The sequence below is a fragment of the Mesoplodon mirus genome (assembly GCF_964341445.2).
Source record: "Mesoplodon mirus genome assembly, chromosome: 9".
Lineage (NCBI taxonomy): Eukaryota > Metazoa > Chordata > Mammalia > Artiodactyla > Ziphiidae > Mesoplodon > Mesoplodon mirus.
The window spans coordinates 17,456,102-17,479,266 of record NC_138985.1 but is presented as its reverse complement, the minus strand read 5'-3'; the positions used below and the strand labels follow the sequence as shown (position 1 = coordinate 17,479,266).

At 34.9% G+C, this 23,165-nt stretch overlaps 1 protein-coding gene across 2 annotated transcripts in view; it reads left to right on the top strand.

Annotated features, from left to right (window-relative positions):
- PHTF2 (putative homeodomain transcription factor 2) overlaps positions 1-23,165 on the top strand; it is a 129,407-nt gene that overhangs the window by 104,614 nt on the left and 1,628 nt on the right. For both annotated transcript variants that reach the window (XM_082632408.1, XM_082632407.1), the window contains 8 exons: positions 469-687; positions 9,475-9,603; positions 11,228-11,500; positions 11,732-11,863; positions 14,080-14,166; positions 19,092-19,247; positions 20,510-20,605; positions 22,854-22,979. In XM_082632408.1, coding sequence (XP_082488534.1) covers positions 469-687; positions 9,475-9,603; positions 11,228-11,500; positions 11,732-11,863; positions 14,080-14,166; positions 19,092-19,247; positions 20,510-20,605; positions 22,854-22,979 — 1,218 coding nt within the window. The remainder of the gene's footprint in view (positions 1-468; positions 688-9,474; positions 9,604-11,227; positions 11,501-11,731; positions 11,864-14,079; positions 14,167-19,091; positions 19,248-20,509; positions 20,606-22,853; positions 22,980-23,165) is intronic.

The window sequence follows — 23,165 nt, the reverse complement described above, 5'->3', positions numbered from 1 at the left end:
TGATATAGATTATTTGTTAATTTTAAATCAATTTATTGAACTTCTGTTTGAAAAACAAAAACAGTAGATACATGAAATCTATTGTTGCTAAAAAAAAAAAAACTAAGAAAAGAACTCCATTAAACACATCAATTAAAGTGGGTTAACATTCACTGACTATGCAGTCCATATGGATTTAGGCTAGTCTCTGAATTCTGAACTTTGTATAAACTTTAAGAGAAAACAGGCGCAACTTTTGCCTGCAAAATAACACTTGAGCTGAGATGTGAAATCAAATTTTGATATGAGGAAATTTTGTTTCTCCTTAAAAAATATTATGTATTTTAATGCTTTGCTATTTATTTCACTGTCATTTGACAGTGTGTGTGTTGTTTTAGCAAAAAGTAGCAATATATATTTCTGATAGAATCCTTTGAGTTGGAAAGGGTACATAAATTGTATTAATGTCAAAGAATATCTTGATTTCAGGATGCCCCTAAATCGGGTACTAGTTGCAGCTCTCGCTGTTCAAGTTCCAGACAGGATTCTGAGAGCACAAGGCCAGAATCTGAAACAGAAGACGTATTATGGGAAGACTTGTTACATTGTGCAGAATGCCGATCATCTTGTACCAGTGAGACAGATGTGGAAAATCCTCAAATTAATCCATGTGTGAAAAAAGAATATAGAGACGACCCTTTTCATCAGGTTGGTTTACAGTGTTGGATTATGTGGGGCTGTAAGTCCAGCTCCTTTGAATGTAAGTACAGATTTTACAGAGGTGAAGAAAAAACTTAAAACTAAAATAATGTTCCTGTATTATTTTTATTTTCATGTGAGCTGCGGTCTGGCTTCACTGGAACATAGAATCTCAGTATTTGTATAATGATTGTGTCACTCATCTTGCAAACATATATTCCTGAGAAATTGTCAGTTAATAGAGTTTTGTAAGTCAAATTGTACTTTAGATGCATTAGTCCTTTTCTCACTCAGCATACCTCATGGTCAGTTTCATCTATACCTGTGGCCTTAACTCCACCTATAAGATTATAATTCACAAATTCACATCTCATGAGTATCAGATTTGTATCTCCAAGTGCCTATAGTAATGCTATCCAACAGAAGTTTAATGAGAGTTACATATGTAATTTAAAATTTCCTGGTAGTCTCATTTAAAAACATTTAAAAAGGTGGAATTAATTTAAGTATGTTTTGTTTAACCCAATATATTCAAAATATTATCATTTCAACTTATAACTAGTATGAGAAATAGTAATGAAATACGTTACATTTTTTAATACTTTCTTCAATATCTGTTGTGAACACTTAACAGCATTTGGACTAGCCACATTTCAAGTAATCACTAGCCACATGTGAGTAGGATACCATATTGGACAGCACAGGTCTATAGGATATCTTCATTTGAATGTCCCACCAGTACTTCACATTTACCAAATACTTCGTCTTCCTTCATAAATCTGTTTTTCTTATGAATGACATCTCCATCCACTCACTCACCAGTTGAGAAACCTGGGGGCTACTCTTCCTTACCTTCTTCTCTCTCTTATCCAACTTCTCATCAAATCTTAATAATAAAACCAACAAGTAAACTCTTAGACAACTAGAGATGGAAGGAAACTTCCTTAATCTGATAAAAGGTAACTGTCAAAGAACCTTCTAAAAACCTGTCATACTTCATGATGAAATTTTAGGATCATTTTTATTAACGTCAGGAACAAGAAAGAGATACCCATTATCACTGCTTTTTCTATCAAAATCCTACCAGCATGTGTGTTTGTTTGTGTTTTAGTTGAACTTAGACTGATTTAAAGTCCACATTAAAGAGCAAAATGTCAAGAATAGCAAAAATAAATTTGAAGAACAGAGGACTTTTCTTACTGAGTATAAAAATTTACTTTAAAGATGTAGTAATTAAGATGGTATGGTACAGCTGTACACTATAGACTGAATATTATGTCCCCCGCAAATTGATATGTCAAAGCTTAATCCCCAATGTGATAGTATTTGGAGATGGGGGCATTTGGGAAGTGATTAGATCATAAGGGTAGAGCCCTCATGAATAGGATTACTGCCCCTGTAAAAGAGGTGTCTTAGAGAGCTCCCTTTTCCCTTTCGTCATGTGAGGTTACAACAAAAAGAGAGTAGTCTGTGAACCAGGAAGTGAGATCTCACCAGACACCAAATATGCCAGCACCTTGATCTCGGACTTCCTATCCTCCAGAACTGCGAGAAACAGATTTCTGTTGTCTGTAAGCCGTTTAGTCTGTGGTACTTTGTTATAGCAGGCCAGACAGCCTCAGTGTGTAAACAGATAGACCAATGGGACAGAATAGAAAACCCAGAAATAGATACCTGTTTGTATGGATCCCTAATGTATGACATAAGTGACATTACAAATCAGTAGGAAAAGGGTGGACCGTTCAGTATATGGTTGTGGGTCAAATAATTATCCAAAGACAAAAATTTATTCCAGATAGTTCCTAAGTGTGAAGAAATAAAACTTTAAAATATTTAGAAGAAATTATAGGAAAAAAATACTTGTTACTTTAAGTAAGAAAAGAATTTTTTTGCTAGCTCATTAAAGAAAGTTTATTTAAAAATATTTAATGTTTCTTTATTAAAGGAGAACAGACAGGATATAAGCTCTATAAACTTTCCAAAGAGAGAACATTGCTAGCATTCCAAATGGAGAAATTATTGCCTTGTATGAGAACCAAGCCTTTAGCCTCTTTCACTTTACAGGTGGCTGCGTATGAAATATTTTTCTTACAAGATCATAATGCATAATGAGCTTTTGAAAATTAAAATTGTAGGTGACTTTTTCTCGCTGCTTCATTACTATATTAGTTAGGGAGGAGGTTCATGGTTAATTCTCAGGACAGGTTTACCCAAGGCATACCTTGTATTATAAGCAGGGTTTTGCGATGCCTCTCAAATTATACTACAGGGAATGTCAGCTCGGGCCACACTGTCCTTCGTAGATAAGCTTTCTTCTCAGATTTTCAGGTACTAGGGTAAAAGTACCAATGGAGGCTTTTGGATTAAGCCTTTTGTCTTTTCATCCCAGGCTTCATCCGGCATCAGGAGGGGCTCACGTGTGAATATGGACATCCTAGGGTCCAACACCCAACTTCCTTCCACATCCTTCCAAACCAAATTCCTTGGCCACTCCTCTGGCCCAGATATATACACACTGGTGGGGTCCCTCTCCAGAGGGACCTGGGCAAGAGGCCTGTGCAGGCCTAGGAAGGCAGCTTGGGACCAGTAGGATAGGGGATTCTAGGTCCCATGGATCCAGAAGGGTATGGGTTCCAGATATGCATATCCCCAACTCTGCAAACTCCTTACTTCACAGGGAGGCACACCGTCTCTGAAGTGCAGAGCCCAGAAGGGGGAACCTGGCTCCCTCCATCTGGGCTAGTGCTCATCAGATTTAGGAAAACTTGACTTAAACTCTCCCAAAGCCCAAAGCTTGCTGCATAACATCTGTTATTTTCTCCGGGTTTGTGTATTCATGGTCCCCTGCTCTGGCTAATCTCCAGGCAAGTACTACTGTTTCACCTCACACCAACCCAAATTTGAAATGCTACTACTTGGCACATTTTTAGGAAAAAATATTCTCATATCAAACATCTTATTTTTAGTCAGTTCTACTGAAGACTCAGTGTTGAACAGTTCTGTCTTTATCTCTGCTTCCTCCTTCCAAGGAATAAAATGAATTCTATTCTTGTTATCAGAAAAAGGGTTGTGAGAGAGTATGTGTAATGAGATTATAACACGCGTGTCTGTACACAAACACGTAACTAAAGTTCACTAGAAGAGGAACAGACACATGGGGTTCAGCTGAGGCACATTAATGGCAGAATAATTGACTGAAAGTCTACAAGGCACAGAGGGTCCCCAGGGCCGCTGATTCCTCTGTCCTAAGTCCTAGTTAGAGTTAAGTTTTCCTTGGACACCACAAAATGTTTTTGATGAGAAACACCATCATCCAATCACTGCCTTTATTTGAGCTAGCTGGAATTTCCATTCCTTGCAAAAAATACTGGTTTGTTTTTCACTATTTTAAGAAAAGAATTTTTTAATGCTCTTATTCAAAGCTGATGTTAATATAAATCTGCACAACTACTTTGGAGAGCACTTTGTTACTTTATAATAAAATTGAAGGTCTACATACTATATGACTCTTCTCACTCCAAGGATACTTTAGAAGATGGTCACAAGGAGACATATTGAAAAATGTTCATTGCATTGTATGTGATAGTGAAAGATGGAAAATAATGCAATAGCCAACAATAGTAGAATTAATAAATCATGGCATATGATAAAACAATATACAGCAGTGAAATTGAATGAACTCAGTTACATATATCAAAAAGAATAAATCTTGTGAATATAACTTTGAATAAAAAAAGCAAGTTGCAGAATTATATGTACAATATACCATTTATAATGAAGTTTTAAAACATGCAAGGTTATATATGTTTATGAATAAAAGCATATGCAGTAAGCATATAAAAACATGCAAGGGAATAATGAACACCAAATTTAGGATAACAGACCTGGGGAATTAAAAAGGGAATGAGAGCAGGGAAGGGTACAAAGTAAGTTTCAATTTTGCCTGTAATTTTTGTAAATTAAAATACCTGGAGCAAATGGGGGTAAAATAAATATATGATAAAGCCAAGTATTATTATTCTCGATCTGATTGAAATGTTTCTCTTAAAAATATATCCATTCATTTTGGCTTCAGCTTCAGGAAAACTTTTAGGGGAAAGAAGCTTTGCTAAGAGGGCCGAGGGGTGAAAATGAGGAATGAGGTTTAAGAAGCATGGCCCACCAAAAAAAAAAAAAAGAAGCATGGCCCTGACAGGTTGGAGAAGCTGAAGGAATGTTTTGGTCCCCACCTCCTAAATGTGAAGATGTGAGATACTTGAGCACTTACGTGCATAGGAGAAAAAACAGTAGGGAAGAATTGAAGAGGTACAGGAGAAGTTGTTGAATGATTAGGGTTCTGGAGGGGAGGCATGATTCTGCAGGTTGAGGAACACGTCCTCTGCTGAAATAGGAGGAGGAAGAGTGCACGAAGCAGGTAAGACCACGAGGGAGTTACTGCCTGATGATCTCTGTTCTTTGATGTGCAGGAGGCCCGGTGGTCTATTAACAGTAAAGAAGTGAGATGATAGGATAAGGGGCTTGTGGATGGTGGTGAAGGCTTGACATTTTCATTTGTGGGAAATGGAGATGGTGGGGAGAGAGTTTGTGTTTGCTTGTGTTCAAGCCAAGTAACACATTAAAAAGAGTCACACTGCCACGTGGTTGAGGGTCCAGTTGGAATCTGAAACTATGAATTTGTAGTTGCCTGTTCTACATAGTTGTATGCTATTCTCTGGAATATAGTTGTAATAATTATAATAGTAGCAAACATTTAATAAGCATTTATTATATATCTTCCACTGTGCAAAGTAATCTAGATGCATTGTCTCATACAATCCACATGACCTATAACAATGTAGGTTATTTTTTGTTTCGTAGATGAGAAAATGGAGGCTCAGAGTTAAATAATGCACCCAAAGTCATACAGTGTAGGTGCTAAATAGTTGCTATTCAAGGGACAGGAGAGGGGATGATATGCTGGTTGAAATAATGGATATGGTAAAAATCTAGACATGTTAGATTGAGAAGGAAATGAAACCAAGAAGGGACTGATAGGTTGAAGAATAGGTATGTTCAGGGAAGAGTGTGTTTTGAATTGTGAAGGTTTGAGAGACCTGGTAAGATGAGAGGTTGTGGCTGGAGACTCACTTCAGATGTAGAGCAATGTGTGGTGACAGGGTCCAGGGTGTGGCCATGGGAATAGCCGCAGCTCCCTGGAATTTAAGAAGTGAAAAACACAATGAACAATGCATGAGAAAAGGGTGTTGGATGAGTCATCTGTGTATTTATCTAAGTCACAGAGGATAATAACTGGAATTGAGGTTTAGGAAAATGCCTGTGAGCCATTTTCCCAGCAATCCCATAAGTGGCACAGAGGCAGAGACCATGTGTTGTTTTGCTCCTTGTTGTATCACACAGTCCCTGGTACATAGTAGGTGTTTAATATTAGTTGAGTGAATGAATGAAACAAAAATTTTCAAAACATGCCAATTAGGCCTTTCTTAAATGATTAAAAAATTTGTTTGAATGAATGCTCTACAGAATAAATTGGTCCTAAATCTGTCACACCTACTCTGTTTCGTTGTTTGGTAAAATAAACATTTTTTAATGTTCTACTCTGCATATTAATTATAGTATTCTAGGTTTACTTTGGTTTTGCTTTTGGATTATATGCTTGATTATACACACATTTTGTATTCTCAGGCTCCTAAAAAATAAGCTCATATTTTCAGTTTTAGCTGAAATTAGCTCCCTTTAATGAAAAGCTGCCTGCTTTTTTTCTTGTTTGACTAAGGTCTGTATTAGGTTTGGAGGACCCTTTTCTGCCTACCATGAAGACTGAAAAATTCCTCCTCGTGTGAAGAAGCACTGAGTATTTGAATCAGTGTGTTCTAGTCAGTATGTCACCAAATTTGTAGTTTTGTTTTATTTTCTTGGTAAATAGTTACTGAAACATTTCTAAAAGAGAAAATTTTTCTCCTGTAGTCACGGCTGAGTATATAATAAAATATAAAGCCACATTCAAGTGAAATTAATTCTTCAGTGGGTAAAGCCGTATTTTAATGGCTACCATTCCCACAGGTGGAAACTTCAGGAAAGCAATTGTCATGGTGAATTTATCTGAAATAAAACATGCTGCCATTTAAAGTGCTAAGGTTTCCAGGCAGTTGTGAATGAACAGGGAGCAAAGCAGTTGAGATTTTGATGAGGATAAAGAGTAACCATTGAAAGAGTTCCAAATTTTAGTTTGAAAAACGTAACTAAGAAGAATCTATGTCATAAAATTATAAAATGGAATGATTTGCTCTGATGTTTTCTTTAAAACTTTTAAAAAAAGTCTCATGTACTGAAGGCAGTACATATTTGTACAATATTTAAAAAATTGTTTTAACATCTTTATTGGAGTATAATTGCTTTACAATGGTGTGTTAGTTTCTGCTTTATAACAAAGTGAATCAGCTATACTTATACATCTATCCCTATATCCCCTATTTTTGAGTACATTTCACACACACACGCGCCCCTGTATCTTTTAATTAATTGTTTTAAAATTCTCCAGTTTCTAGTTGCTCTCTACTCTCTTGCCTTTTGCCTTTCTGGAAATAGGAAAATGTTATCAAATGCTAGTTAGAAGGTACTGGGGCAAAATGAGTACTTTCGGAAGTAGAGTGAAGAACTTTTTGATTTCCTATTTCTGTCTCTAGATGTACATTCTTGGTATTGTATGTCTTGCTTCATGTAATTCACTGTTACAGACTGAGAATTAAAAAAAAAAAAAAGCCTGTATATCGGTGTTTTAATCTGTTACCTCTGTGGCTTAACACTCTTTCCATTCAGCTTTTCATACTTGTTCTTAGCTTTTTAGTTCCATTATGTTTCATAATTATTAAAGTTCCAGGGAAATTTTGATACATATTTTGGTGCAAATTATTTTTATCCCAAACTAGAGTATTTTGTTTGGGGAAAAATTATAAAATGTAATTTGAGGAATTAAATGGATAGTTAATAACTAGTATTTCATAGCTCTTAAGGCTCTCCAGTAGTGAAATATATACTGTGAAGGTTAATGTATATTAAAATACTATATCTTTGGAACAGATAAATTTTTAGAGAAAACCTCTTGGTAGCCAAATAACTAAATGTAAAAGAGCTTTGCCAGTAGCATAACTACTGGCATTATGGTTTGCCTATATAATTGTTCATAAAGAAAATTAATGTGCAAAGGTCAGAATAATTCCCATGTCTATTTTCTTACATATTATTGTATTATTATTTTATACCTTTAACTGAAATGAGTCAATGCAACTTTACTTCCCCTAGAGGAAAATATCTTCCTTAAGTTTACGGAAGCATATCTTTACCATATTTCAATCACGTTTTTGTCCTCAAAGAATATTCTGAAGTAGATTCTTCTGTTCATTGTTAGAAGTTATTTCAATGAAATATATTGTAAAAATAACTTAGAAATAATGTAATATAATAAAACAGATTTATCAAATTTATCCCATTCTGGGGCTAATCTTTTAGTGTTATTTCTATCAATATCTGATAATGTAAATATTAGTGTTTTATTAATTTTGTTGCCATCTTTAACCCCCATCTATCCTATTTTGAAGTTTTATTCTTTTAATTATAGATCTGAAACAAACAAAAAACCCCAACTTTAAGTATCTGATTTTTTTGTATTAAAGCTTTCAGTTTTTCTTTTTACCTTTTTCTATTCCTTGAAACTTTGAGAGAGAGGTTATTCTAGTTGGGAGAGTCCTTCTATCTCTAGGTGCTTCAGTTCGTAATATCTGCTCCAAGGGGGGAAAAGTTAAATTGATCCTTTGGAGAATTGCTAGATTAAAAAATCAGAAAAGTAACTAAATCAAATATTAAGGGTAAGTTTGTATCTCTTTCTGAATGAGATTGTATCACTGTTTAGTCCTTCAAAGAGGTTCATATCTCAGCTATCATATTCTTCCGTATTGAATGATCATAAGTTGGACAGTCAGTAGTATGAACAATTAGTAATATGAATTTAATGTGCATTTGTCTTTGAACACTTGTATATTAAGAGTTATGTAGACAGATTGACAACTAAGTGCTTTTGCTGACAAATTTTAGAGTATTTTTGAACAGTAGGTTGCCTAATAGATGTTACAGAAAGTTCTTAACTTATGCATTTTTATAAACGTAATTTCTTATGCCATCTGTTCAGTGTATATGCTAACTGATTTTTTTTTTTTTTTTTTTTTTGCGGTACGTGGGCCTATCACTGTTGTGGCCTCTCCCGTTGCGGAGCACAGGCTCCGGATGCGCAGGCTCAGCGGCCATGGCTCACAGGCCCAGCCGCTCCGCGGCATGTGAGATCTTCCCGGACCGGGGCACGAACCCGTGTCCCCTGCATTGGGAGGCAGACTCTCAACCACTGCGCCACCAGGGAAGCCCACTAACTGATTTTAAGATAGAATTTTTTTTTTTTTTCTCGCGCAGGCTCAGCAGCCATGGCTCACTGCCCTAGCCGCTCCGCGGCATGTGGGATCTTCCCGGACCGGGGAACGAACCCGTGTCCCCTGCATCGGCAGGCGGACTCTCAACCACTGCGCCACCAGGGAAGCCCTAAGATAGAATTTTCGTGTCATTGAAATTGTACATGATATAGCTTTGTACAGATACATATACTTGTTCTATAAATAAAATGTAAATGCATTCACCAATTTCTGTTTTTTAGTGTAGATAAAATTGGGTGTGTATACAGATATATACACACATATATATCTTATTTATGAAATGCAGTAAATATATTCACCAATTTCTTTTTTTTTTTTATAGAGTCATTTACCCTGGCTCCATAGTTCCCACCCGGGATTAGAAAAAATAAGCGCTATTGTATGGGAAGGCAATGACTGCAAGAAAGCAGACATGTCTGTACTTGAAATCAGTGGAATGATAATGAACAGAGTGAGTTTTTAAATTTTATTTGTTTAGACAGTGATTATTAATATATTAAATGATTACTGAAATACTGTATAACCTACTCACCTCATTTCTTCAACCTGAAAAAGTTAATTTGTATTTAAACCGTGATTTCAACAGTGATTTGTTACCAAATCACTCTCACCTTTTAATGTGTTTAATATTCTGATTAAGAAGAGATGATACAGTCTAAAATTTTCTACTTTTATGTTATTTTTTTTTGCTTTCAGTAGGTCAAATTTAGGAGCTGCTAGATGTATACAAGTGTTGTTGAAAACTTATTTTCCTGTATCATTTATCATGGTTCATTTACTTATTACTACCCAAAACATTAAAAAAAAACTGGAAAATTTGTATTGATGCTTGCCTACCTAAATATATGGAAGTAATGCAACTAGTAAAAATCTTGAGTTATTTGAAATATAGAGTACAAATACTATGGATTTTAATTTCAGTTTCTATTATTATTTCTCTTATTAGATCATTACTACTTTTTAAATTTTACCTGATTCCTCTGGACAACTAAGCATGATTTAAGTTGCAATTTTAAATTTCTTGTGTATTGTTAACTAGAACTTTTGTACACACATTATGTGGGACAGGAATTAAAATAACTGGTTTCAGAAATTGATCTACTTCATGTCCTATTACGTATCTCAGTGTGAGCTATGAAAAGCTATTGACAAGGAGTCCTTAAAGACTTGGATCTAGTTGATATTCTCTACCTTAACTATCTGGGAATTTTTACATACTCTGTAATATCATGATAAAAAGGTAGCTAGATGATATTTAAGATCCCTCCCAGTCCTACCAATTTTATATTTTCCCATTATTTAATTTCCAACTTCCTTTTTTTTTATAATTCCCCTGCCCGTTTTCCCCCCTCTTATTTAATTTTTACCCCTCTAGCATAGTCTCTCTTCTGAAATGGTTTCAGAAAAATATATATATATGTGTATATATATAAAAGGAAATGGTTTTAGAGTTTAAGGACATATCCATTTGTATATTGAACTCTCTGAAGAAAAACACAAATTATAAATTTATCGAGTAAGTATAATTCTAGATTTTTTCTGTAACTGAATTTAAGTGTATATGAGACCTCCTCATTCTTTTCAATATTGCAGTATTTGTAAGTATTTCTAACTTTTTTTTTTTTTTTTTTTTTTTTTTGCGGTACGCGGGCCCCTTATCGCCTCCGCGGCCATGGCTCACAGGCCCAGCCGCTCCGCGGCACGTGGGATCTTCCCAGACCGGGGCATGAACCCGTGTCCCCTGCATCGGCAGGCGGACTCCCAACCACTGCGCCACCAGGGAAGCCCTTTCTAACTTTTTAATGAGATAAATAGAATTTTTTTTCAAGATCCCGGTTAAGACCCGTTAGTAAATCCTTTTGCATCTACTTAGTGAATTAGAGATCTGATAATGAAGTGTTTTTAAAAACTGAAAAAATAATGACTTACAGACTTTAAGTAAATTTAAATTTCATTATTCATGTATTAAAACTAATATATTTTAACAAAATTATTTTATATTGCTATAAATAAAATAATGCTTCATTAGGAATTTATTTTGTTTTTTTTTTCTTTTTTCCTCTCTCTCTATAAAGGTAAACAGCCATATACCAGGAATAGGATACCAGATTTTTGGAAATGCAATCTCTTTAATCCTGGGTTTAACTCCATTTGTTTTCCGACTCTCCCAAGCTACAGACTTGGATCAACTCACAGCACATTCTGCTTCAGAACTTTATGTGATTGCATTTGGTTCTAATGAAGATGTCATAGTTCTTTCTATGGTTATAATAAGTTTTGTGGTTCGTGTGTCTCTTGTGTGGATTTTCTTTTTTTTGCTCTGTGTAGCAGAAAGAACTTATAAACAGGTGGGTATAATATAGACTTCTGAATAGAGAATATTTCATCGTTTTCATAATATTCAAGGTATTCCTGAAGTATTTTAGAATTTCATTAAATCATTTTGAGCTGCTAATTATTTTCCTAATTTGTTTTTATAATATATAACCAAATAAAATCTTAATAATCCTTATTTTGTTGATTTTTGTTTTTATATGGTAATCTACTTGAAAATTAATTTTTATTTTAATCTTTTTTAGCGATTACTTTTTGCAAAACTCTTTGGACATTTAACATCGGCAAGGAGGGCTCGAAAATCTGAGGTTCCCCATTTCCGATTGAAGAAAGTACAGAATATAAAAATGTGGCTCTCTCTCCGGTCCTATCTTAAGGTAGAATGGTAGTGATAAAAGTACTCTTAACGTGCTGGCTCCCTCTCATAGTTCCAGTTTCCTTGTCATTATATATGTATGTCTAGATTTATAGTCAGATTTGTACTCATATGGTGCTATATGGCCACACTTAGTGTTCATTTTGATCCATGTGCAGAAATTCAAAATAAATGTTAAACTGGTTCTTTACAGTAAAACATCTGAAGTCTGAAAGGCTTAAATGCATTTTAGGTGGATGATTCAAGATCAGATTGTCCTAAATTTATCTTTGTTCATAAATCTTACCAACTTCTACTCATTCAAAAGCTAGGTTAAAGATTTTATTTCTACCTAGAATGATTATCACAAGCCAGCAGAGGGAGCCCACTGCTTAAAAAAAGAATAAAAAAAAAAAAATCTGTCAGTGAGTCGCTGAAGTGGCCTATTACTATTTGGAAATTTTAGCTTGCAATTCTAAGCCATCCTTTTCATGCCATTCTTTTTCCTTAATCTTTTAAAATAACTTTCCTAATTATGGAATTAAGATATAAAAACTCAGGAGGGAAATGGGAAACATCTGAATTAGTTTTAGGAAAACACTTCTTCTGAGCATTATTTGTTGCATTAGCAGTGAATTTCATTTTGTATGGAATAATCATGTCTTAATAAAATTGACCTAAAGGCCAACTATCCTCTGACATACTTAGGTCTTTAATGCTTTTCATTTTGAAGTAACAAGGAAATAAGTAGAAAAAATATGCACTGTCTACACTTCTATTTTAAAAATTCATTATTCTGTTTATTTATTTAACTTGTTAAATTCAGCTAAGTTAGTCTCCACTGGGAGATGCTACAGATTGGTGTAGATTATTTTTTCCTCACCTTGACGCTTCTGGAAGGATAGATATGATCTTTGTTCCCTGTCTTAGTGAGAAGCCACCTAAAATTTCCCCTCATTATCAACCCTAAGTAGGTACTGCATTCTTTTATGCATTGATTATTTTATTCAATAAACATTTATTTAACGTTAACCATGTTCCATTCACTATTGACGAGATAAAAATCTCTACCCTTAAGGAGCTTACACTTCAGTGAGGGAAATACGTAACCCCAGGCCTAGGAATTATCCTCAGTACTGACTTCCTCTCTTGCATTTCCAACATTCAGTTTATCACCATTTCCCACCCTTTCTGCTTCCAAAATATATCTTGAATCCATTTACTTCTTTTTTTTTTTTTCCCATTTCCACCACCCTAATTGCAGCCGCCCATCATCTTCTGCATTGGACTACTGCAGCTGCCTTTTAACTGGCCTCACAGCATTCCTATTTTCTCCTTCTAATATTTTCTTCAGTTTGCTACCAGAGATGTCTTAAAAATGTATATTTGAACATATTCTTAAAGCGTTCTGAAGGTTCTCCATTGATCTTAGGATGAAGAACAAGATCTTAGCAGGGCTTATAATGCCCTTGATGACCTAGCTCCTGTGGATAGCCTGTCCCTCTTGTCTAGTTTTGAAACGCTTTCTTCCCTGCATTCCAGCCGTACTACACTGCTTCAATTCTTTGAATGCACTGTGATCTTTATACTCTTGCACATGCTCTTCCTTCTACCAACAACACTGCCATGTGCCATCATGCTCCTGCACCTTAGTTTGGTGTAAATATCACTTCCTTGGAGAGATCTTCCCAGGCCTACATAATCTTTTTGGGAGTTAGGAGTATGGGCCTGGGAAGATCTCCCTAAGGAAGTGATATTTACACCAAACTCCCTACCAGTTTTCTCAAAGCATTGTATACCTTTCCTTCATAGCACTCCTCACAACTTATATATACATCTGTGACTATGAGCTTGATGTCTGACTCCCAACAAGTTCCTGTGATGATAGAGTCCATGTCTGTTTTGTTCTCTGCTGTGTTCCCAGCTCCTAGCACTGTGCTTCATTCTGAGCAGATGCTCAAAAAAACATGTTGAATAAATGATTAGTGTTTTGACAAAATGGAATATTTGGAAGTTAACCTAAGAATTCTAGGCTGTATATTCACCATTTTCACTGTGTTGCAAATCCTTAGGAAATAGTTACACTTTATAATTAAAATTCGTCTCACAAATTAGGTATATTTTCAGTGCTGTAAGCTATGATCAACGTGCAGTGATGGATCAATGCCTAAATTGAAAGCATGGAATTAGCTGCTAATTAGTAAATATATTTAAAAGTGTTTTCCCTTTTTTCCCCAGCGTCGAGGTCCTCAGCGATCAGTTGATGTCATAGTTTCATCTGCTTTCTTATTAACTATCTCAGTTGTATTTATCTGTTGTGCCCAGGTGAGTTAACTTGTTCTGTAGAAATTAGATAATCAGATCTATAAATAGTCAACTTTCTAATAATAAACAAAGTAATAAGTAATTTGACATTGACATTTTACAGGTTTTTTTCTGTAGAATAAATAAATGCATGTTACTCATCTATGTCATGAACAGCAGCTAGCTTATTCTCAGGTGTCTATTGATTGAACATATAATAATTAGTTTTTGTCTACAATTCACCTGGTTATCTTTATTTCCCAAAACAAACTTATGAGTTAGAGTTATGAAAATTTTCAGACTATTTTCCATGAATCTCTGCTTTCTTCACATTTAATATTCTTTTATTTTGTATCTGAATTGTCACTGTGAGTTGACTGCCTCATGCTCTGAAAAAGAATTCTCATTGACCAAGATTAGTCAGGAAGCACAAAAATATCTCAGGATATATTCTATGCTATGAAATTTAAACTTCCATTTCAAGTAATAAGACATACTAGATTACCTGAAAATTCTTCTGCTTTAGAACATCATACAATTCTGGGAAAAAACACAGCCTTTTAATATACATAAGTGAGCTTTTTTATATACATATTACATATATGTCTGAGTTTATAAGACAGTAAGGGGCCAAAAATGAAGATAAAATTGAAAAACAGCAATTAATTATATGTGTTAATGTTATGGTGAGGTACACTGTCAGTGTTAGTATCTGAGAGATTTGAGATTTTATGCCCATATGAGGACAAGAAGATGAGGCCTTGACCTGCCATACCTCCTTATACATACACTATAAGGCCAGAATCCTCAAAGGGCTGTAGTCTGAGTGAAAAGGTGGAATAAGAAAAACAGTATGCCTAACAGCACAGAAAGATAATAAGGAAGCTTGTCTGATTCTGCCTGGATTTTGGCAAGGAGGCAGGGAAAGTCTCTCCTAAGAATATATAACTGTAGGTCTGCCTTTCACACAGGTTCAGGGTTCAGATGTACATTACAGATCTTGTCCTGTAACCCCTGTGTCAAGAAGTTAATATAAAAAGTAATCCTAGACTCCTGGATACCTGGAAGAAACAAAACCAAGACTGGTCTTGGAGATGTGACATCTACCCTAGGCCTCACAGGATTTCCACAGATAAAGCCCCTTCAGGTTTCAGAACACATGAAAAAACAATCCAACATGAGTGAGTCAACAGATTAACACACAGCAGGAGTACATCTCCAGCTACTTCAGATCTGGTCAGATAAACTATAAGGTGGTTTAAAATGATTGACGATGTATATAACACTAAGAAAACACAGATTTGAAAAAGAACCAAGCATTGCTTCATAGAGGTAAAAAAAATACGGTCACTGACATTATTATTAAAACACAACAAACAGAATAAATAGCAGATTTAAGACAGCTAAAGATAATTAGTGAACTGGGAGATGGAAGAAATTACCCAGAATGTAGAATAGAGATGAAGAGATGGAAATATGAAAAGGAGATTGAGACAGTTGGGAGATCCAACATATACCTAATAGGAATTTCAGATGGAAAGAAGAGGGAGAGCGATATTGGAGAGGTCATGGCTAAGAGTTGTTCTGAATTGGTGGAAGACATTAATTTTCAGGTTTAGGAGGCACAACAAGAACAAGAAGCCACAAAAAAATAAATCAACACTTAGACACATTATAGAGAAACTGCAGGACACCAAAAACAGAGAGAAAAATCTAAAAGCAACCAAAAGGAAAAAGACTGATTTCTTTACTCACAATTGCTTATTGCATTTCAGTCTTTTCTTCAAGGTTTAATTTCCATGTTCCTGAAGTACATCCTGTAGTAGTTCTGTCTCTAATGAACATACAGTCTGTCAATTGCTATCAACAAAAGACACATGAAACGTAGTAACATTGAAAAGTTTTGAATGTAAAAAGATAGAAAAATATATTGCAGATAAATACTAGCCAAGAGAAAGCTGGTGAACTTACATTAATATCAGATGAAGGAGACTGTAACCTAAGAAGCGTTATTGGGACTAAAGAGAAACCTGACAAAAATTTAGAGAATTATTCATCAGGAAGATCTAATAATTCCAAATTTGTATGCATGTGATCACATAACTTCAAACATACCTATATACAGTCAAAATCAATAGCACTGTGGTGAGAAATTGACAGAATACCACATTGGGAAGATTTAATGCATTTCTTTCATAATAGATTAAGCAGACGAAAATACAGTGGAGACATGTATCTAAACAAGATAGTTAAAAATTTTGTTCTGTAATTGGACAATACATATTCTTTTCAGTCACAGAACAGTTTGTAAAACTTTTTCATGTACTAGGCGACAAAGTGATTCTCAACTGATAACATACAGACCACTAGGTGTATGCAGTTAAAGTGGAAAACAACGACAGCAATGAGAAAACCATATGTTTGAAAATTTCAAAACATACTTACAAATAACACTTTTTTTTTTTTTTTGTGGTACGCGGGCCTCTCACTGTTTTGGCCTCTCCCGTTGCGGAGCACAGGCTCTGGATGCGCAGGCTCAGCGGCCGTGGCCCACGGGCCCAGCCGCTCCGCGGCATGTGGCATCTTCCCAGACCAGGGCACGAACCTGTGTCCCCTGCATCGGCAGGCGGACTCTCAACCACTGTGCCACCAGGGAAGCCCCCAACAAATAACACATTTTTAAAAAGAAAAATCACAGTATTAAACAAACAATTGAGAATTTTTTAAAGAATACTAGTATTAATTATTTTTGTCATTGACGTTAAAAGCTTAAGTGGACTATTTTGTAGAAATGCATAATTTATTAATTAAAACTGACTCAAAAAGTAACTGAAAAGCTGAGAAGACCTATAACCATAAAGCAGTATTGATTCAGTAGTTTGAAAAGCTGCTAGCAACAAAAATCATCTAGGCCCATGTGGTTTTTACAGATGAATTTTGCCAAATGTTCGAATAAACAAGTAATCCTAATCCTACACAAAAGATCTAGAGAGTAGAGAAAGAGGGAATATTCCCCCAACTCATTTTATGTACTTAGTATAACCTTGTTACCAATACCAGACAGATAGTATGAAAATAGGAATCAGTGAGCTAACTTAGATACAAAGATACTAGGAAGATGAAGCCAGCAATTTAATAACAGTAAATATGCCATGACCAAGACAAGTCTATCCCTGGGATGCAAAGATTTTCAACTTTAGAAAAGCCATTTATCTAGTTTGGACTCCTTTAATTGATTAAAGAAGGAGAAATCATCTGATCATCTACATATATGCAGAAAACAAATTGGTAAATTTCAGTGGAGATTCATACAATGACTGGAAAGTACTGTTCTTAGTTTGATAAAAGCATATCTTTCAAAACCTGGAGCAAACATTATACATATGATATTTATTATCTTGGAGATATTTACTTTAAAATCAGGAGTGAGATGGGTACCCTCTCTGTAACTTCTAGACAGCATTTTAATGGAGGGTACTAACCAGTGAAGACAGGAAAAAGAAAGAAATTGTATAAAGACTGGAAAAGAAAGCATTGTAGACTATGTGATTGTGTAGAATATTCAAGTAACTTTATGGACAAATTATTAAAAATATACATGTTTTAGAAGTTCAAGATCAACAAAAATGGATATAACATCAACATAAAAGAATCAGTTTTTTTCCTATACGCCAGAGATCAGCAAACGTCCTCTGTAAAGGGCCAGACAGTAAATATTTTAGACTTTTGCCTGATACCTGCAGTCTCTCATATATTCTTCTTCTGTCCTGCCCTTCCCTAAAAATTGTAAGTACTACAAAAGGCACCATAAACAACAAAAGAGAGTCTGGGAAGAGAGATTGGCAAAATACATGATTTAAATAGCTTTGTTATTCATAATATATAACATATACAAATCAATAAAAAAAACAGACAACGTAATAGAAAAAAATTAGATACAGAATATAAAAAGATAACTTACAGAAGAGGAAGCCCAGTAACTAATAAGCATATGAAACATATTCATTCTCCCTAAGTAATCAGGAAAAGTAAAAACAGTAAGAGAACAATTTATACTCATCAGATTGGCAGGTGCTAAGAAGTTGAATAATACCAAGTGCAGACAAATATGAGGGCAAAGGGAAGACTGATACACTGCTGAGAGTATAAATTGGCACAGCTGTTTTCAGAGACAAGTTTATAATATCTACTAAAGTTGAATGTGTGAATATCCAAGGACTCGGCAGTTTTACTCCAGATGTTAACTCCTCGAGAAAGCCTTATATATGTGCACAAGGAGACGAGATGCATAAGAGAATATTTATTGCAGCACTGTTTGTAATAAGGAAATTGGCAACACAATAAATGTTAATTGGTAGAGTAGGCCAATCCACTGTGGTTGATTCTTTTACTGTAATACCTTTGTAGGAGTTAGAATGAATGAATTTGAGCTTAATGTATCATGGATAAATGGATAATCTTTGAAAACAAAGATCCAGTAGAATAAAAAGCAAATTGAAGAATGATATGGGCAATGTGATAGCATTTATATAAATTCTAAAATATGTATAAAATAACATAGTTTAAGGATAAATATGTAGCTAAACTATAAAAACTGCATGGAAAAGATAAATGCAAAATTCATTACCCTTACAGAGGGGTGGGGAGGAAGGGGAATGATGAAAGGAAAAGTTTAAAGGGGCTTCAACTGAATCTTTAATCTTCTATTTTTCAAAAATCTGAAAGAATATTGCAAAATATTAAGATTTGATAAAAGTAACTAGATGGGTTTTGATTACATTATACCTTTTACGTGCTTGAAATATTTCCTAATAAATGTGGAATGTTTTAAAAATGTAATTCTATATCCATGATCTATCTGTATGAAGTAAAATGTTATTTTATTTTAAAAAGAAATTGTTTGAATCATATTGTTTCTTCATATTGCCTTTTTCATACACTTTTAGTTGCTTCATGTACATGAGATCTTCCTTGATTGTCACTACAATTGGGAACTGGTAATCTGGTGCATCTCGTTAACACTTTTTCTCCTAAGATTTGTTACCCTTGGATCAGAAACAAGTAAAAAATATAGCAATACCTCAATATTACTTACTGAACAGGTGAGAATGCATGTTTATTATGTTTTAAATTAATGTCTATAGTCTACATATTAAACTAAAATGTTTATATTTACTTCCATTTTTTAATTAATTATTTAGTTTTGCCTGTGTTGGGTTTTCATTGCCACGTGTGAGCTTTTTCTAGTTGCAGTGAGCAGGGGCTACTCTTCGTTGTGGTGCGCGGGCTTCTCACTGCGGTGGCTTCTCTTGTTGCGGAACACAGGCTCTAGGCGCACGGGCTTCAGTAGTTGTGGCACGTGGGCTCAGTGGTTGTGGCTCACGGGCTCTAGAGCGCAGGCTCAGCAGTCATGGCGCACAGGCTTAGTTGCTCCGCGGCATGTGGGATATTCCTGGACCAGGGATCGAACCCATGTCCCCAGCATTAGCAGGCGGATTCTTATCCACTGCACCACCAGGGAAGTCCCATATTTACTTTAAAATTTTCAGGAACCTATGTTATTAGATTAAGACCATTTGTGTTACAGAGCAAAACTTGAAATTTGATAGGGCACAAGCCTTTCTTCAGTGTTTCTGCCTTGATGCAGACTTCAAGTCTAATCTACTGTTTTTATGTTGCATATTCATTTGATAAGAATGAAGTAGCCTTTGTAGAAATGATGGATTTTAAACCATTAGTGTGTATGTTTGCTTTGCAGTGTAGCAGAGCCATATTTGAATAAGCATAAACTTTCATTCAGTAGAAAGTATAAAGGATAGTAATTTTGATGCTTAACTTTATTTTGAATGAATTTGTTTAAACGTTTTCCTTACCATTTCATAGGAGCTGTTTAAACAAACTTATTTCTGGTGAACTTGTTGAGTAATTTTGTCAGGGACAGTTTGATTTTTAAAAATTGGTAACCATGTCAGACCAAGTCAATTAGAGGGAAAGGGGAAAGTAGCAAACAAACCAATTGATTTACTTACTCCAGTTATTATTTATTCTCAGGGTTGATTTGACTCTGTGACTAAGGTGTTTTGCATTTTAAATAATGACATCCAGTTTTCCTTCTTTCAGCTTTTAGTTACATTTGAAAAGTTTAAATAACAGTTATTATTTTCTTATTGTAAAATAATACGTTCACTGTAGGAAATTCAGAATATACGGTTAAGTATGAAGAAGAATATTAATATCACCTATAATCTCAATAATAGCCAGAGAACTACTACTACTATTTTAGCAGATATCTCTAAATTCCTTTTAAAAACAAAATATTTGTTATAATTTTAAGTATATTTAATTATTTATTCTTTTTAATAAGATAAACCTCTACTTGAAAATGGAGAAGAAACCTAACAAAAAGGAGGAACTGACACTAGTGAATAATGTTTTAAAACTGGCTACTAAACTGCTAAAGGTAAAAATGAAATTGAAAATGGACATGATGTAGAAACTGCTGCTCTAACATTATATCTTAGTTTTTTGTTTGTAGATCCTACTTGGTGTTTGGTTTTCATGATTATCGAAATTGTTTTCCAAATTATTTTTGAGAACATTCATGCAATATACATTTTATTTCTCATTGAAAAACTAATCCAAGTAATCCAAATCAGTGCATTTTGAAATTTTATTCATTTTTGAAATTTTATGACTTTTAATAATGTTTAGAGTATTGTAGAGGTTGGCATCTTTGGAAATTTTTGCATCCTGGAACTTAAAATAGATTTTAAAAAAGAAGATGGGATGTTAATTTGCAAATTTTTTTCATTTTGTATTTCTCAGAGCAGTCTTTTGCTTGCTTCGCCTGAGTTGGTTTAAAAAGTAGTTATACATAATCATTATATAATAAATAGGTATCACCAATAAATATTTATATTTTCAAAGCATTTTGGTAACAATCAAAAAGAATATAATTTCAGTATATCTGATCTCATAATAATAACTCTTCGGAGGTAATTTAATAAAGTATCTTTTCACTGCTTTGCAATGTTAGTAATGCTTTTTCTTCTTAAAAGGAAAATATTTTTTTGAATCTCAGTTTCTGTAACAAATTGAATGTAATTCTTAAAGTTGTTTTTAAGTGTTCATAGAATGGTATGAAATTAGTTGTGTCTCAATGCTATGGTTAATTCTTCAGTCAATTCTTCAGTCTTAAAATGCATTAAGTGGGTATAGATTGCACATCACAGTATAAGGTATTGAAAGAGTTCAGAAGAGGTGGGTGGGTTTTTTGATAAGTAAATATTGAGTATCTTGATAGTGTAGGCACTATGCTAAACAGGAGGAGGCTATAAAGATGACACTTGTGAGAAGCTTCAGTTGCAAAGTAGAAAGAAATATAAAAATAACTAAAATACAAAGCACCGACGGTCTTCTAGTCAGAACCTGGGACTTAATATATAGGTTGCGCCTTCTCTCTCACTTTTCACAGCCAAGAAATTCTTGGGTCCATTGACTCAACCTCTCAAAATCTTCCAATTCGTCCCCTCTTCCCTCTCGGTACTGCTCTAAGTCAGACCCTCATCATATCTCACTTGAGCTTTCGGTACACTGAGCTCTTAGGGCGTTCCTCCTTCTGGTCTCGTTGCTCTCTAATCCGTATTTCTCACACGCACATCTGATATACTACTCCCTCAGTTAAATTCCTTTAGTGCCAGTCTTTAGGCACAGTTTGCCCAAAGAATGACCTTTACCTAAGTAGTACGTAAGGTACGTCTTCCCATGCACAACCTGTAGTAATTCAAAGGTGCCATGTTCTCGTGTGTCTTAGGGAATACCCGCTTTCCCCCCATGCACTAAGTTTCAGGAGCACCTTCCTCGATGGCCTTCTGCCTTTTGTGCATATCTCTTTTGTGGGGCTCTCGTAGTTGAATTATTTATTTGCATGTCTATTAGACTGCAAAGTCCTTCAGCGTGGGGACTGAATCTTAACTTCCCAGAGTCTAGCACAGTGCCTGGCACATAAAGAACTTTAAAAGTTTGAATCAGTCAATTAATTAATGAATCCATGTATTTGAAAATTGTCTCAAGGGGGAGTTTTTACTATATGTATTAATATTGGCTGAAAATTTGGCTAACTAAATTTCTAAATCTTCTGCAAAAGATATTGTTCTCTTTCAGTTTCTATTCTTACAATAAAAAATATTCTTTAACCTTGTACCTACTAGATCGATACTTTATTAGTCATTCATTTGGGACAGAAATTGGAGTTACAAATTTAGGTTACAGAGTTTTTTTTTTTTTTGGAGGTGGGGGTACGCGGGCCTCTCTCTCACTGTTATGGCCTCTCCCGTTGTGGAGCACAGGCTCCGGACACGCAGGCCCAGCGGCCATGGCCCACGGGTCCAGCCGCTCCGTGGCACGCGGGATCCTCCTGGACCGGGGTACGAACCCGCATCCCCTGCATCGGCAGGAGGACCCCCAACCACTGTGCCACCAGGGAAGCCCCAGAGTTCTTTTATATGAAAGTCATTTTCTCCTAAGAAAACCTAAAAGTATATTTACTTATTTCAAGTTCAACCAAGTTTATTCTTTCTAAAACTATCATAATTTCTAACTTTTTTTTGAAACAGTGTTCTAAAAATTCTCTTTGCATATTGTCCTGAATTAATTTAACTGATAATTCTTAATGAATCTGGGCTCATGGTTTTTTCCTCTTTTGCTAGGAATTGGACAGTCCCTTTAGATTATATGGGCTTACAATGAATCCACTGCTTTATAACATCACCCAGGTTGTCATCCTGTCAGCTGTTTCTGGTGTTATCAGTGACTTACTTGGATTTAATTTAAAGGTAAGAGCCTGCAGGTATTTTTAAATTTCTTAGTGCCGTATTACATTTTTGTGACATTTATTTTACCCCAGCACTCTTGAGATCTCACATGTACAGTAAGGGAGTCATTTTGATTATATTGTATAATATTAAATATTAATTAAGTAATTTCACATTTAATTTCAAAGAATGATAATATTCTTGGTT